A 14,495-nucleotide genomic window follows, 5' to 3' on the forward strand; every position below is an offset into this window, starting at 1 on the left:
CGGGAAGGCTGGCGGTCGGGAGGCGGCGGGAATAGCTGGCGGGCCGTGGTACCGGCAGCTGGAGGCGGCAGGATGGTGAAACTGACGGCAGAGTTGATCGAGCAGGCGGCTCAGTACACTAACGCCGTGCGGGACCGCGAGCTGGACCTCCGGGGTGAGTCTAGGGGAGTGGGCGGGCCTCCGCGCGCAGCCGGGTGGGAGCGCCCCGCCGCGTGCGCGGAGGGCCGGCACTCGGCCGGCAGGCCTGCGTTGTGAGCGCCAAGCCGGGCGGGAGGCTGAGTCTTGCGGTTGCTGCCCCAAAACCATCCCTAGGCCCTTCTGAGGTTTCAGTTACCCGGCTCCTACTCACACGCCCCTCCGATTGATTAATCGCTTCCTGTGCGCACCCGTGGGCCTCAACTAGGCCTTGCTTGGGGCGTTCTGCAGTCTGAACTGTTTGAGAGCTGGAACAGTGTTAATAGTCGTGGTCCTAGTGCTCAGCGGCTCGTTGATTCTCAGTAAATACTTTGGACTGTTACTGTGGGAGTATAGATAGGATACATGTTAATTACCTCTAATTTGCGAGGGAGGATATGAAGTCTGAGAACAAAAGCGCGTGTTTCCGCAAGATTTCTTTCTTACTAGCTTCAGTTGCCTTGTATGCCCCTTTTATCGAAACATCTTAGGAGCACCTGAGTGTTTCAGTAGGTTAAGCGCCTGCCTTCGGCTTAGATCGTGATGCCGGGGTCCAGAGGTTGAGCCCCAAATCGGTCTCCCTTCGCCGCGGGAAGTCTGCTGCTTCCTCTCTGCGTGCCGCTCTCCCTTGCTTGCGCGCGCTCTCTCTCAAATAAATAAAATCTTTTAGAGAGGCTTACACTACGAGTGCCCCGTGTAAGGTGGTGGAAGCTCTGAACTGTTCAAATTCATGTCATTTGAACCTTAGAGAGGCTTGTTAAGAAATGGGGAGTGCAGCTGTCTAACCAGTATTTAAAGGAAGTGACTTTTTACGAAGGGTGTGCAGAGCAGTTTCTCTGGGGGCAAGACAGTACAATTTGGGCCTGAGATTTGGCTCGACAGGGACAACACTGGCTGAGGTGCGGCACTACTTCGGGCTCTGATTTCAGTTTGGATTTCTTGCTGACAAAGCCCAGTGCTTTTATTTTCTTGCTGACAGAGCCCAGTAACTAACCACTTTTGCTCTTGGTGCAGACTGATCTCTAAGTTTTGTATCTCTAAATTTGAAGTGTCCCAGGTGCATCGAGTGTTGAGGATACTTGTTTTGGTGTAGTACTTACTTTGATGTAACCTTTGCAGCTCTGAATTACATACTCTAACCATAGCTTGTGTTCATTTCTTTCTTCTGCCAGCGCCTAGCACAGTAGTTAGGCCCATTTTAACAAATCCATGAGTATCGAATTTTTCATAGGATGGTTTATTATTTTGTATAAACCGTTGACCTTGAACTCTGCATTGGAGCTGGGGGAGGTGTGGAGTAAGGGGAACTGTCATGGTATCAGGAGGATATCCTGGTAAGTGTTACTATGAATGTGGTCTGTGGGAATGCAAAAGAGGTTAAGAAGTGTTGTCCACAATGTATAAACAAGACTTGGACACTGGCAGTAAGCAGCTTACAGTGTAAATTCTTATGCCATTTAACTATTTCTGGGGCTTCGGTTAGAACAGTATAAGGCACCTTATAAGTACTCTTAGGAACGCTAGCTACCTGTATTACTATTAATAAGTGTTCTCATTACAATAGTTCTTGTCCTTGTTGTCATGACTGTCTTCATGTCCGCTCCCTAGACTGTAGGCTTCATGGCAGCTAGGACATGTGACTCTTGTTTCTCATTTTATGTACCGATTATTTGCATAATGTCTGGCACAGTGTTGGTGCTATGTAAACACTTTGTGAATAAATGGAAGCTTTGAGTCAAATTAGCATGAAGTAGTACATTATGGCTTTAATGTACCTTTTAACCATATTAATACTTGTGTATTTTTTTTTTCCGTTTTACAGGGTATAAAATTCCTGTCATTGAAAATCTAGGTGCTACCTTAGACCAGTTTGATGCTATTGACTTTTCTGACAATGAAATCAGGAAACTGGATGGTTTTCCTTTGTTAAGAAGACTGAAAACATTATTAGTAAACAACAATAGAATATGGTAAGTGACTGTTAGTGGAAAGTGATTTTTTTCCGCTAGAGTGAATGTCACAGTGTTCCCTGAAGAAGCCATAGAACTTAACTGCCAGTTGAGCCTATATAGATCTTAAAATGAGAAACAAGCTGCACTTTTCCCATATAGGTCCATAGATTAACCTGGTACTGGTCTCGTCTTCTTTGCATCTGTTCAGAAATACTTATATATTCATGATAATAGATATTTAAATTACAAGTGTGCTGTTTTGTACATATTTTGCCTTCTGAAACAATAATTGTAATTATCAGAGGGATCATATTAAAAATCTATGTAAAGTTCAACAATTTATGTATACACATATATATGTATATTCGAAGATTTACTTATTTATTTTAGAGAGAGTGAGCGCATGCCTGCACATGAGAGCAGGGGAGGGGCAAAGAGAGATGGATAAAATTCCTCAAGCAGACTCCCCACTGAGTGTGAAGCCCCACGCAGGGCTCTGTCCCAGGACCCTGAGACCATAACCTGAGCCAAACTCAGACATGTAACTGACCAAGCCCATCCAGGCATCCCCAACATTTATATTTTTGACTAAGTGTCTCTACCTCACATTCTCTGCCATTTATTTTTCTTTACAACTGTTTTTAGAATATTACTTACTGAAATTTAGGGTTTTCTTTAACCCTCTTTCATCACCTCTGAGTAAATTTTATCAAAAAAGTTATTGAAGGTCTATAGACAATGTCTTTAAGAAGTACTAGGTGGTGGCTTGCTTTTTAATTCCTTTTATTTTATTTTATTTTATTTAAATATACTTACTTATTTTAGAGAGCACATGTGCACTCAGATGCAAGTGTGGGGAGGGCAGAGGAAGAGAGAATCGTATGCAAACTCCTCCCTGTGCTTGGAACCTGGCTCAGGGCTCTACCCCAGGACACTGAGATCACAGCTTGACCCAAAATCAGAAGTCAGTGCTCAGCTGACTGAGCACCCCGGTGACTTGCTTTTTTAAAATAAGCATATTTCTCATGAGTTAACCATTCCCTTATGGTGTAGTTGTTTGTTATGTACCTGAACTGTGAATGCAGAATCACTTGTATTTCTGCGTTACCTGCACGAAAGTCATGAAGGTAGCTAAGTAGTTTGTTCTACGCAGGAGTTTCTTCTTCTCTCAGTTTTCACTAGACAAAATGGTAATGGAAAAAAGCCCAGGCAGCCCTCTGGAAGCATGTGTTCTAAAATCATCCGACTTCTGCCACTAACTAACCCTGTGACCCTCTGCCAGTTAGGTTTCCCTCTCCCATTTAGGGTGTTGGAAGAAAGATCTCTAAAGTTCTTCCACCTTTGGAGTCTCAGATCTTCTGTACAAGGACTTAGATAAAATTGTTCACTTACCTACTTTTTCACTTTTACAAAGAGTCTTTTTTTTTCCCTCTTCACTTTAGCCGTATAGGTGAGGGACTTGATCAGGCTCTACCCTGTCTGACAGAACTCATTCTCACCAACAATAGTCTTGTGGAACTGGTAAGTCAGATGGGGTCGGGCGGAATGTATTTGAGGGGAGGAGTTAAAAGTGCTGCATGCCTCTCGTGGATAATTTAGAAAATCCAGAGAATTATCTCTTCATCCTTTGTGTTTTTTTGTAATTCAAGATCTGGGCCTCTTGGGGCAGCTAGGTGGCTCAGCGGTTTAAACCTCTGCCTTTGGCTCAGGTCATGATCCCAGGGTCCTGGGATCGAGCCCCACATCAGGCTCTCTGCTCAGCGGGGAGCATGCTTCTCCCTCTCTATCTGCCTGCCTCTCTGCCTTCTTCTGCCTACTTGTGATGTCCCTCTCTGTCAAATAAATAAATAAATAATCTTTTAAAAAAAAAAAAAAAAGATCCGGGCCTCTTTTGGTTAAATAGCCTTTTCCACTCTGTAGCTCATCTTTTGACAGTCTTAGGGTGTCTTGATAGAAAAGTTCCTAATTTAAGCATAATCCAATTTATCAGTCTTTTGTTGTTGTTGCTAGTACTTTTGATGGTCTGTCAGGCTTCCACTACAGAAAGAGTTGTTTTCAGTAAACATAAGTTATTTTCTAGAATTGCAGTGTCCAATAATGGTAGCCACTAGGAACAAACAGCTACTCTGAACTTCAGTGTCCTAAGAACTGTAAAACACATAACAGGTTTCAAAGACTTAGTACCCCAAAGAATGTAAGCTATCAGTTTTTTGTTGTTGTTTTTTGTTGTTGTTTTTTTTTAAAAGATTTTATTTAATAGACAAAGATCACAAGTAGGCAGAGACAGGCAGAGAGAAGGGGAAGCAGGCTCCCTGCTGAGCAGAGAGCCCGATGCGGGGCTCAATCTCAGGACCCCGAGATAAAGACCTGAGCTGAAGACAGAGGCTTAACCCACTGAGCCACCCAGGCACCCCAGCTATCAGTTTTTCTATATTGATATTGAAATGATAATATTTTGGATAATTGGTTAAATAATATACTACTAAAATAAGTTATATTTGTTTTTTTCTTTTAATTGGCTACTAGAAAGCATGCAGTTACATATGAAGCATGTTAAATTTTGTTGGACAGTTACATTCTAGGAACTGTTTTTTTACTCTTAACATTGAGACCAGTGATCTACTTGGAACTGGTCTTCCTGTGAGCTAAGCGGCAAGTTTTATTTTCTCTGTTTGGGTATAATTATGGTAACCTATTTCTTCTAATGTTTCTGCTCTGTATGTGTAATTTTTAACAAAATTAAAACCTAAATTTTAATTTTGAAACCGAAATTTCAAAATTTTGTTTTGAAACCGAAATTTTTCACTTAAACATTGGATGTCTAAGTGTGTATTATATAACTTGATTTTATGTTACTATGACCTTGCCTCCCTTTCCTGTTTCCATGATTGTTTCTTTCCTGGTGGACTGGGTCCAGGGCTTCCTTCAGGTTTTCAAAGAAAGGAGTACTTGACTCCAGAAGTAAGAAAGCAGTGGTCTGAGGCCATGTCTTTTCTAAAATATATGAGGTATTCTACCCAAAATGCACATTCATAGGAAATCGGTGGCATGATAGAGGCTGTTTTTTTTTTTTTCTTTTTTTAAGATTTTATTTATTTGAGAGAGAGAGAGCAAGAAGAGAGCACTTACTTACAGTGTGTAGAAGGAGAAGCAGTCTCCCCAAAGAGCAGGGAGCCAGACATGGGATTCAAACCCAGGACCCTGGGATCATGGCCTGAGCCACCCAGGTGCCCAGAGCTGTTTGTATTTTTGTGTATGTTGTAATTATATTTAAAATTATTTGTAAAGATGAAGGGTGAGTTTGTACTATCAGTTACTGAAGTAAGTGTGTTAAAAATCTCACATAAGGGGCACCTGGGTGGCTCAGTCATTAAGCGGCTCCCTTCAGCTCAGGTCATGATCCTGGGGTCTTGGGATCAAGTCCTGTGTCATTGCCGCCGCTGCCGTCATCCTTGTGGTCATCATCGGGCTCCCTGCTCAGTGGGGAGCCTGCTTCTCCCTCTCCTACTCCTGCCTGTGTTCCTTCTCTCACTGTGTCTCTGTCAAATAAATAAGTAAAAATCTTAAAAAAAAAAAAAAAACTCACATGATAGTGGATTAGATAGTCTCCCTAGACTTCTGTCCATTTTAGTTTTATATATTTTGAAATCCTCTTAGTTGATACACACAAATTTTAAATTGTTAATACCTTCCTGCTGAACTAACCTTTTTATTACTGTGTCGTGACCCTCTTTATCTCCTAGTGCTGTTTTATACCCTGTTTATTTTATCTGCTCTAATATGCCAGAACAAGCTTTCTTTTTTAGTTAGTATTTGTATGATAATTTTTTCCATCCAAAATTTATTCTAGCTGTCCTGTACCATACATTTTAGATTAAAACAGCATATGATAAGATTGTTTTGTTGGGGCGCCTGGGTGGCTCAGTGGGTTAAGCCGCTGCCTTCGGCTCAGGTCATGATCTCAGGGTCCTGGGATCGAGTCCCGCATCGGGCTCTCTGCTCAGCAGGGTGCCTGCTTCCTCCTCTCTCTCTGCCTGACTCTCTGCCTACTTGTGATCTGTCTCTGTCAAATAAATAAATAAAATCTTAAAAAAAAAAAAAAAGATTGTTTTGTTAAATATAATGTGAAATCTTTCTTTTAAACGAAGTATTTGGTCTGTTTACATTTAACTTAATTACTGGTCTATTTGAATTTGTCTTTTCTCTTTTCTGGGGGTTGTTACTGATCCACCCATTCTGCATTTCTTTTGCTCTCATTTACTGTGTTCATTCTCTCTCTCTCTGTCATTCTTCTTTTCCTATTAACAGTGTAGGAATTACTTATTCCTATTCTTAGTATTCTGGGAATTAAAAATACATATTAAAGCTTCCAGTTAACCAAGTACCTTTAGTTTCTTAAACAATAGTGGCCTTAAACATTTCATACCTCCCTCATACTATTTATTCTCTTTAAGAAACCAGTCAGGACATCATCATTGTTCTGCACAGTTTGTGTGTGTCTATGTGTGAGTGTAACGAAAGTTGCCATTCGTTGTTCCTTTTTTTTTTTTTTTTACAGCTTTATTGAAGTATGAGTGATAAAAATAGTATAGTATTTAAGGTATACAATGTGATTTTTGATAGACGTATACATCGTGAAGTGATCACTCTTACCAAACTAACATATCTATCACATCACATCCTTACATCTTTGTATGGTGAGAATACTTGAGATCTGTTCTCAGCAGATTTAAGATATGCGGTAGTACATTACTATTTTTTTTTAAAAGATTTTATTTATTTTATTTGACAGAGATTACAAGTAGGCAGAGAGGCAGGCAGAGAGAGAGAGGAGGAAGCAGGCTCCCTGCTGAGCAGAGATCCCAACGCGGGGCTCGATCCCAGGACTCTGGGATCATGACCCGAGCCGAAGGCAGAGGCCTTAACCCACTGAGCCACCCAGGCACCCCAGTACATTACTATTAACTGTAGTCACCATCTTGTATGTTAGATCTCCAGCACTTAACTCATAATAACTGGAAGTTTGTACTCTTTGATCAGCAGCTCATTTCCCTCCCCCCTCCCCCATCCCAACCTCTGGTAACCACCATTGAACTCTGTATTGCTGTGAGTTGGTCTTTTTATTTTTTTCTTTAGATTCCACATACAAATGAGATCATGTGATGTTTGTCCTTGTCCCTTTTTAGGTCATCCTGTGTATTTCTTGGAGTGGTGATATGCCACTAGGTGCTTTAGAGCTCCCTCCGATGGTTGTTTGTGAAGCGTTTAAAAATGGCTGCTGCTTTTCTGAACCTCCTGGCTCTTTCCCTTCTTGCTTTTATCTGTACTCTTTTCTCCTTGTCCCTCATGCCTCTGTCCTGCTCAGTCGCAGTCTGGTCCTAGCAGTTTCTCCTCATTGTAGGGCTTTGTCCTGGATACCATTGATATCCTTTGGTATATATAACCATTGATATACTGGTGGTTAGTATTAAGAATGAGGGCTCGAGTTGCCTAGCCCCTTCGGGTTTTATCCCAGGCTTGCTTCCCTCCTTATTGGCTGGCATGTGTAGATCTGTTGGCGGCTGCCACCGGACTGACTGACCACTGGTCGTGTCGGAGTACCCTGGTGTGTCACATGCCTCCCTGCTTTCCTTCTGCTGCTTCCTGTGCAAATGCTGGCCCCGTGCAAGAGGTCTTGGCAGCTCTCGGTGTTTTGTCCCTACCTGCTCCTATTTTAGGGTTCTTGCCAGAATGCCTTTTCATCTCCGTTAGTCGTAGCTATTGACTGTAGGCTTTTGCTTTTGCTCTCCTTGCTGTACTGTATTTTATGGGGTAATGTGGGAAGATTAAAAAACTAACCTGCCCTTGTCCCATAATTGAATCTTTTTTTTTTTTTTTTTAACTATACTCCTTGTCCTTGAGTAATTATCCAAAGCAATATGAGGGAGGTTTGAATAAAGGTGCCTGCCCCCAGTGATGACAAGATGCCCGTGTCACCAGGTGCATACAGGTACTGGGGGAAAATAACCCTCACCATAGGTTCCAGTTTGAGTTTCCCTGTGTGAATAACTTCCTCTGAAGTTACATAAACTTTGACATGTCTTTCTTTCCTAAATCACTGGTTTAAATGCTAGCCCTTTGGAGGTTACTACAGGAAATAAAAAAAATTTTTTTTGTCTCTTCGGCTGTTGAGAAAAACTGTTATGGCTTCAGATCGTAAGTTTTTAAGAAGTTCAGGTCTACTTTCCAGTTTGGTCAGTAGTAATTTCTTACACATTGGTGCTGTGCTAGTGCTGTGCTAGGCACTAGGGCAGTAAAAAAATAAAAGATAAGAGGAGCCCTTGCTAGCAAAGTGATCTGCCATTTCAAAGCCTCAAAATAGCCTTTGGTTTTCGTGTTCTTACATGTGGCTGTTTCTTTTACAGGGTGATCTGGACCCTTTGGCATCTCTCAAATCACTGACTTACCTAAGGTATGGAAATGATTTGGTGGTCACAGTGAAGTCCTTTATATTAAACATTACTGGCCTTGATCTTAAAGCAGTTAGTAAGAAGGACCTTTTAAAAACAAGAAGTGAGGCAGTCTGGGTGGCTCAGAGGGTTAAGCCCCTGTCTCCTGCTAAGGTTGTGATCTCAGGGTTCTGGGATTGAGCCCTCCATCGGGCTTTCTGCTCCGCAGGGAGCCTGTTTCCCCCCTCCTCTCTGTTTGCCTGTCTGCCTACTTGTGATCTCTCTGTCAAATAAATAAATCTTAAGGGAAAAAAAAGGTGAAAATACTTCCTTTAGGTCCAATGCTCTATTAAAATGTCCCTGATGTTAACTTAATCACACTGAAATGTGAAAAAATGTGAACTTTTCCTTAGCTTATGTACTCATTTGAGTCTGTTAAAATGGACCTCTTGAGTGCTGGGCTACGAACAAGATTGGCATTATGCTGTTCCTTTTCTTGTAGTATTCTAAGAAATCCTGTAACAAATAAGAAGCATTACAGACTGTATGTAATTTATAAAGTTCCGCAAGTCAGAGTACTGGATTTCCAGAAGGTGAAACTAAAAGTAAGTATTGTTCTGTTGTAAATCATTGTAGATTCATGTGTTTTCTTTTATACTTTTGTTACAGATTTTTGCAGTTGGCTAATGAGTTTTACTGTTGGTTTGTGATAAAAACGTGGGAAAGAAAATGTTAATCATTCATTTTTCATAGCAGAGTTTGTAGCAGGACTTGGGTTAGCACAGTCTCGTGTGGACGCATTCAGGGGCAGCACGGTCTCAGACCCGCTGTGAGCACTGTGGACGGCAGACTCTGTTTAGATACATTCCCTGCTGGAGGGCTTAATATAAGCCATTTTTCAGCAGCTTTAATTGTTAGAGTGATTCTCCCCTTACTGGGAATGTTTTTTAGTTTTTGGGCTTTTTTTTTTTTAACCATCTTAGTTCCTCCAGGGCTTCTCCTTGAAACTAGGATGGGGAACTTCCTTCAGGGAGCCTCAGCAGAGAAGGCAATGCCATTTGTCTCCTTTTAATTTGAAGTTGGCTTTTTGGTATTTTTACCAGCCCAGAGTATTTCAGGAGAGTTTTCTTCCGTGTTTTCTGAGGAATGCATCTAAATGCATGTGGTATTCCTATTTCCATTAACTCTGTGTGTGGTGTTGCTGTAGGAGCGTCAGGAAGCAGAGAAAATGTTCAAGGGCAAACGGGGTGCACAACTTGCAAAGGATATTGCCAGGAGAAGCAAAACGTAAGATACGGATATCCAACTTCACTCTACTTCACCTTCAGAAACACTATCTGTCTGGCTTTTTGCCTCCTACAGAATTAAACAAAACACCTGTGCCTAATACAGTATTGAATTTGTGTGATGATAGCTCATGACCGTCAGTGGTCCACACATCATATGAGATTTCTACCAGGTTAGCAAATCCTTCCGCTTCAGTCTTAATGCAACATTGTGTACTTTTGTATGCCTTTTCGTTAGAGGAAGATGAGAACTGGGTGGTGTTTCTGAAGGAGAGAGTTTCTTGTATCAGTTTGTTAACAAAGATAAGATACTACACTGGTTGAATTACTTTCAAAAGCTTTTTTGAAAGTAAAAGAGAAGCAACTTCCATTGGTTGGGATTTAACAGTTGCGTTCTTCCCTCCCCCTCCCAAGTTTCAACCCAGGTGCTGGTTTGCCAACTGACAAGAAGAAAGGTGGGCCATCTCCAGGAGATGTAGAAGCAATCAAGGTAATAAGTTGTTAGGACTCTTGGACTGGAGAGAGTTGCCATGGGTTTAGGACATGAAATTTGTAATAGACCAAGTTCTAAATAAACATTGTAGTCTCCCCTCTGCTTAGATTCCTGCTGGATTTTGCGTAAGGAAGGAACTAGCGTAAAGTTACTTGACTTTGACTTGAATTACTTACATGATCAAGTCAAAGCAGAGGCAGCTCTAGTTCTTCTCATTTTCCTAGGATTTTTTTTTCTTTGAGCAGTTACTTAGTATGCTGTCTCAGTATTTATCTTAGTTTTTATTTTCAAAGATTTGCTGCCTGAAAGATCTGTGTGATGATCAGTGGGAAAGCCCATTTTCATAATACTGCTTCCTAAATTATCCAGTAACGTAGTTTCAATTAAGTGCTTTAATTCACTAAAATTTCAGGAACGTGCAGTGATTATTTGCTGTCTTGAAAGTGGGTCCACATCTGTTTACCAGTTTGGGCAATTTATGATTGGGTTTTGGGTTGATTTCAACATGACAGTAAAATTCTTGCCTCAACACAACTATTTAATATTCCAACTCACAAGAGTTCCCATGGATGTCTGTAGAGTTTTCTGTGTGTTTGATCCTCAGATGCAATTAATGGTCTGTCTCCATTGTTTTCTGTCCTCCAGAACGCTATAGCGAATGCGTCTACCCTGGCTGAAGTGGAGCGGCTGAAGGGCTTGCTGCAGTCCGGGCAGATACCTGGCAGGGAACGCAGATCAGGTCAGGACATAGTGGTCTGTCTGCAGACTTCCCAGTTAATATTATGTTTGAAGTGATTCCAGAACGGTTCAGATGCATGACCCAAGAACATTAGCATCTAATATTTGCAAAATCCCTTTATATGCTTTTTGAAGTTAAGTTACTTGATGTAGCATATTCTGGCATAGGACTCTGAGGATTTTTGATTTAAAAGCGTATGTTATTTCCTAGCCATGCAGTGAAACCAAACACTAGAGGGCACCATTGGACTTTCACCCATGTGTGGGGTAGGGGGTGGGAGAGGTGGGGGGTGGGGGTGTGTGTGTGTGTGTGTGTGTGTGTGTGTGTGTGTTAGATACCTTAGTTGGTTGGAAACACAAGCCTCAGAGCCAAACAGCATGAAGCTCAGATCTTATCCTCACCAGCTCTGTTTTTAGGTGAATTTCTTCATCCTCATTTAATCTCAAGTATGTTTCCTCATCTTTAAATTTGAGATAATATAGAGTACCAACTTCAAAAGGTTTTTGTGAGGATAAGTAAGAGAGTTCGTAGGTAGCACTTAGCGTAAGGTCTGACATGAGGATATATTTTGGTAAGTGTTGGCTGTTCTAATATTTGAATGCCAACTGTATGTTAGGCACCGGAGGTGTTAAGTAAAAACTATTCAAAACAATTCGTATTACAAGTTTTGATATGATACCTAGACTGGCAGCTCAGGGAAAGTTCCCTAGGGCAAATCATGTTTGAACAGAAGCTAAAAATGAGTAAGACTTTGATTAGACTGGCAGTTCTCACTGTGTAGCCCTTGAGCCCGTGGGCATCTGTGGGGTCAAAACTTTGTATAATAACACTAAGGTGTTACTTGCTTTTTCCACCATTATTAACATTTGCACTGATGGTGCAGGAGTAATGGCAGTTAAGACTGCTGGGGCCTCGGCACAGGTCAAGGCCATGGCCTAAAGTCCTCATTCTATACTGCTCTGCACTCTCTTAGTAGAATATACCAGTTTCACTTCACAATGTCATTCACGAAGCAAAGAGATGAATATTATTAAATATCACCTTTTTAGTGCACATCTTCTGATATCTTGGGTGACGGGATGGGGTCTGCCCGAACCCATGCCTAAGTTGGATGGTTGTCTCCATGCACTGGAGCAGTTGTTTTCGTTGAGAGGCAAGCATCTTCTCGAATATGAAGTGAACTTGTCACTTCAAGGAAGACGAGGTAGATCTGTGGATTTTCAAGTAAGAGAGTTTGAAAAGTTCACTGATGAGGTTTCAGACTCCACATTGCAAACTAACCCTTAAGAAACTATCGCTTTTGTCAAGTTCTAGTATAGCACCAAACAGGAAAACCCACAACTGTCTAAATACACAGTTAGACTGTTAGAATACACCTTCCTTTCCTGGCTTCATCTCCTTCAGTGAAAACGACGTGTGGCATTAGGTGGACTGATGAAGCCAGTACCGGGGTCCAGCTGATAGCTCTTCATCAGACATGACAGAGAGAGGCAAAAGTAGAAAATAATGCCAAGCTTCTCACTAAATATTTTTATTTTGGGAAATGTTATTTTGTTTAAATATATATATTTAAACAAAATAAATTAATGAAGACTTTTTTTTTTTTTTTTTTTTAAGATTTATTTATTCATGAGAGACAGAGGCAGAGGGAGAAGCGTCTCCCTGCTGAGCAAGGGAGCCCTATATGGGACTTGATCCCAGGACTCTGGGATCGTGACCTGACCTAAAGGCAGATGCTCTAATGAAGACATTTTTTAATGAATTACAATTTTTAAAATACTTGATCTTAAATTCTAATACAGTGTTGATGAATCTAATATGGTATTTATAAAGGTACATAAACAAAAGCTCTTTGGGTCTTAAACCAAGTGCGAATTGCTGAAGTAAACAAAGGGAGAGTGACATTCTAGGGGCGGAGAGGGGGAGCTACACAGGCAAAGCACCTGTGGCAAACGGGAACCTTGCCCAGCTGAAATGAAAGAGGCCAATGGGAGTGAAGTTCAAGGCACAAGGAGAATGTGGTGAAGTGAAGCCAGCAGAGGAAGCATGCCATGGGCCATACAGCCCTGCAGACAGTGTTGGGTGCAGTCTTAAGTCTGAGAGCATTAGAAGTCTGTTAAAGGTTTTCAAGGCCCAGTGGTGACAGGTAGGGGAAGAGGCAGTTCACAGTGACTTATTGTGACTGTGCTATGACAGAATTACTGAGCTGATTTGTTTCCCCCAGAATGTTTTATTTGGGCCTTAAAATCTCAGGATTTTCAGTATGATCTGGAAGTTCCCTGGGAGGAGGAAGGGAGACATAGGGTACTCCGTAGATTTCAGTGGGCCTAGACTTCTGAATACACTAAAACTTGACTGACATTCTTGTCTTGGTAGTTTTGTATCTACCAATCTGAAGTTGGGGCTAATTGTAGAAGCAGTAACCTTAAACAAGAGTCATTTTCCCAAACACTGATAGAGTTAAAACATTTCCTTTTTCCAAATACATTGACCCAAATATCTCCTGTAAATTGATGAAGAGATGAAGGACTTTGGGTTGTGGCCATACTTTGTCTGACTTAGAGATGGCAGAGTCACTGAGTATTCCCGTTAATGGGCATGTAGTAGTATCCAGATGTTTTTTGAGGATTCCCATTTTCTTTGCCTATGGTCGTGGTTAAGAACGAAACACAAAGTATAAGCTTTTTATTGTCACAAAAAATGAATTATCCGCTCAACCAAAATGGATTATTAGGATGTTAGACAATGAGTTTGACTTTTATAAAATACCTTTGTGACCCTTTCCCTAGGAATTGATGATCCCGTCCCATACCTCCAAAGACAGGTAGTCTCTGGACGCTAAGCTCCTTGAGGGCAGGTGCTGTGATTGAGGTTTTTGTACCTAATCCTGGAACTAGCACGGAGTAGCATCACAGAATGGCCACTTGCACTGGGAGCGAGCACGTGTTCTGAAATCAATACAACCCATGGTTTTGTGTTCTCTTCAGGCCCCACTGATGATGGAGAAGAGGAGATGGAAGAAGACACAGTCACAAATGGGTCCTGAACAATGTGGCCTGAGTATCTGCAGGATGTATACTACGCCTCCTTGGGACAAGTCCTGCTTGTTGAACTTGGAATAATAGCTTTGTTTGGGTCAGCAAAGTGGAGTTCATAAGCATTGTTGAAATGCTTAAGACTGCTGCTGGTAATTTTGTAATATTACTAATTTTGAAATCTAAATGCCAGTTTTCTACAAATAGTAAAAACACAGCGACGTTCACTGTGCTGCCAAGTTGCCTGTCTTGGTGGGGAGGTGCAGTGCAGTGAGGTATATGGACGTGTGGATGTTGGAAATGCCGGAGGGCGGTGTTTCTGAGTACGCTTCCCAGGCCTCTATAAAATGTTTAGATTTTTAAATTCTTAATAAAACTCAAGATTATC

The 14,495-nt window shown here is 41.5% G+C and overlaps 1 protein-coding gene across 1 annotated transcript; it reads left to right on the forward strand.

Annotated features, from left to right (window-relative positions):
* SNRPA1 (small nuclear ribonucleoprotein polypeptide A') lies at positions 1-14,495 on the forward strand. The gene is made up of 9 exons (XM_044230182.1): positions 1-154; positions 1,997-2,144; positions 3,569-3,647; positions 8,531-8,577; positions 9,057-9,159; positions 9,762-9,841; positions 10,255-10,330; positions 10,979-11,072; positions 14,060-14,495. Exons 1-9 carry the CDS (start codon positions 73-75, stop codon positions 14,116-14,118), a joined length of 768 nt encoding a protein of 255 aa, XP_044086117.1. The 5' UTR covers positions 1-72; the 3' UTR covers positions 14,119-14,495.

The sequence above is a fragment of the Neovison vison genome, chromosome 13, assembly GCF_020171115.1.
Source record: "Neovison vison isolate M4711 chromosome 13, ASM_NN_V1, whole genome shotgun sequence".
In the NCBI taxonomy this organism is placed as follows: Eukaryota; Metazoa; Chordata; class Mammalia; order Carnivora; family Mustelidae; genus Neogale; species Neogale vison.

Excerpts from the sequence above, each read along its gene's own strand:
- SNRPA1 (XM_044230182.1), top strand. The coding sequence starts at position 73 with ATGGTGAAACTGACGGCAGAGTTGATCGAGCAGGCGGCTCAGTACACT. Across the intron at positions 2,145-3,568 it reads GTAAACAACAATAGAATATG|CCGTATAGGTGAGGGACTTG; the intron begins GTAAGTGACTGT and ends TCTTCACTTTAG. Across the intron at positions 10,331-10,978 it reads GAGATGTAGAAGCAATCAAG|AACGCTATAGCGAATGCGTC; the intron begins GTAATAAGTTGT and ends TCTGTCCTCCAG.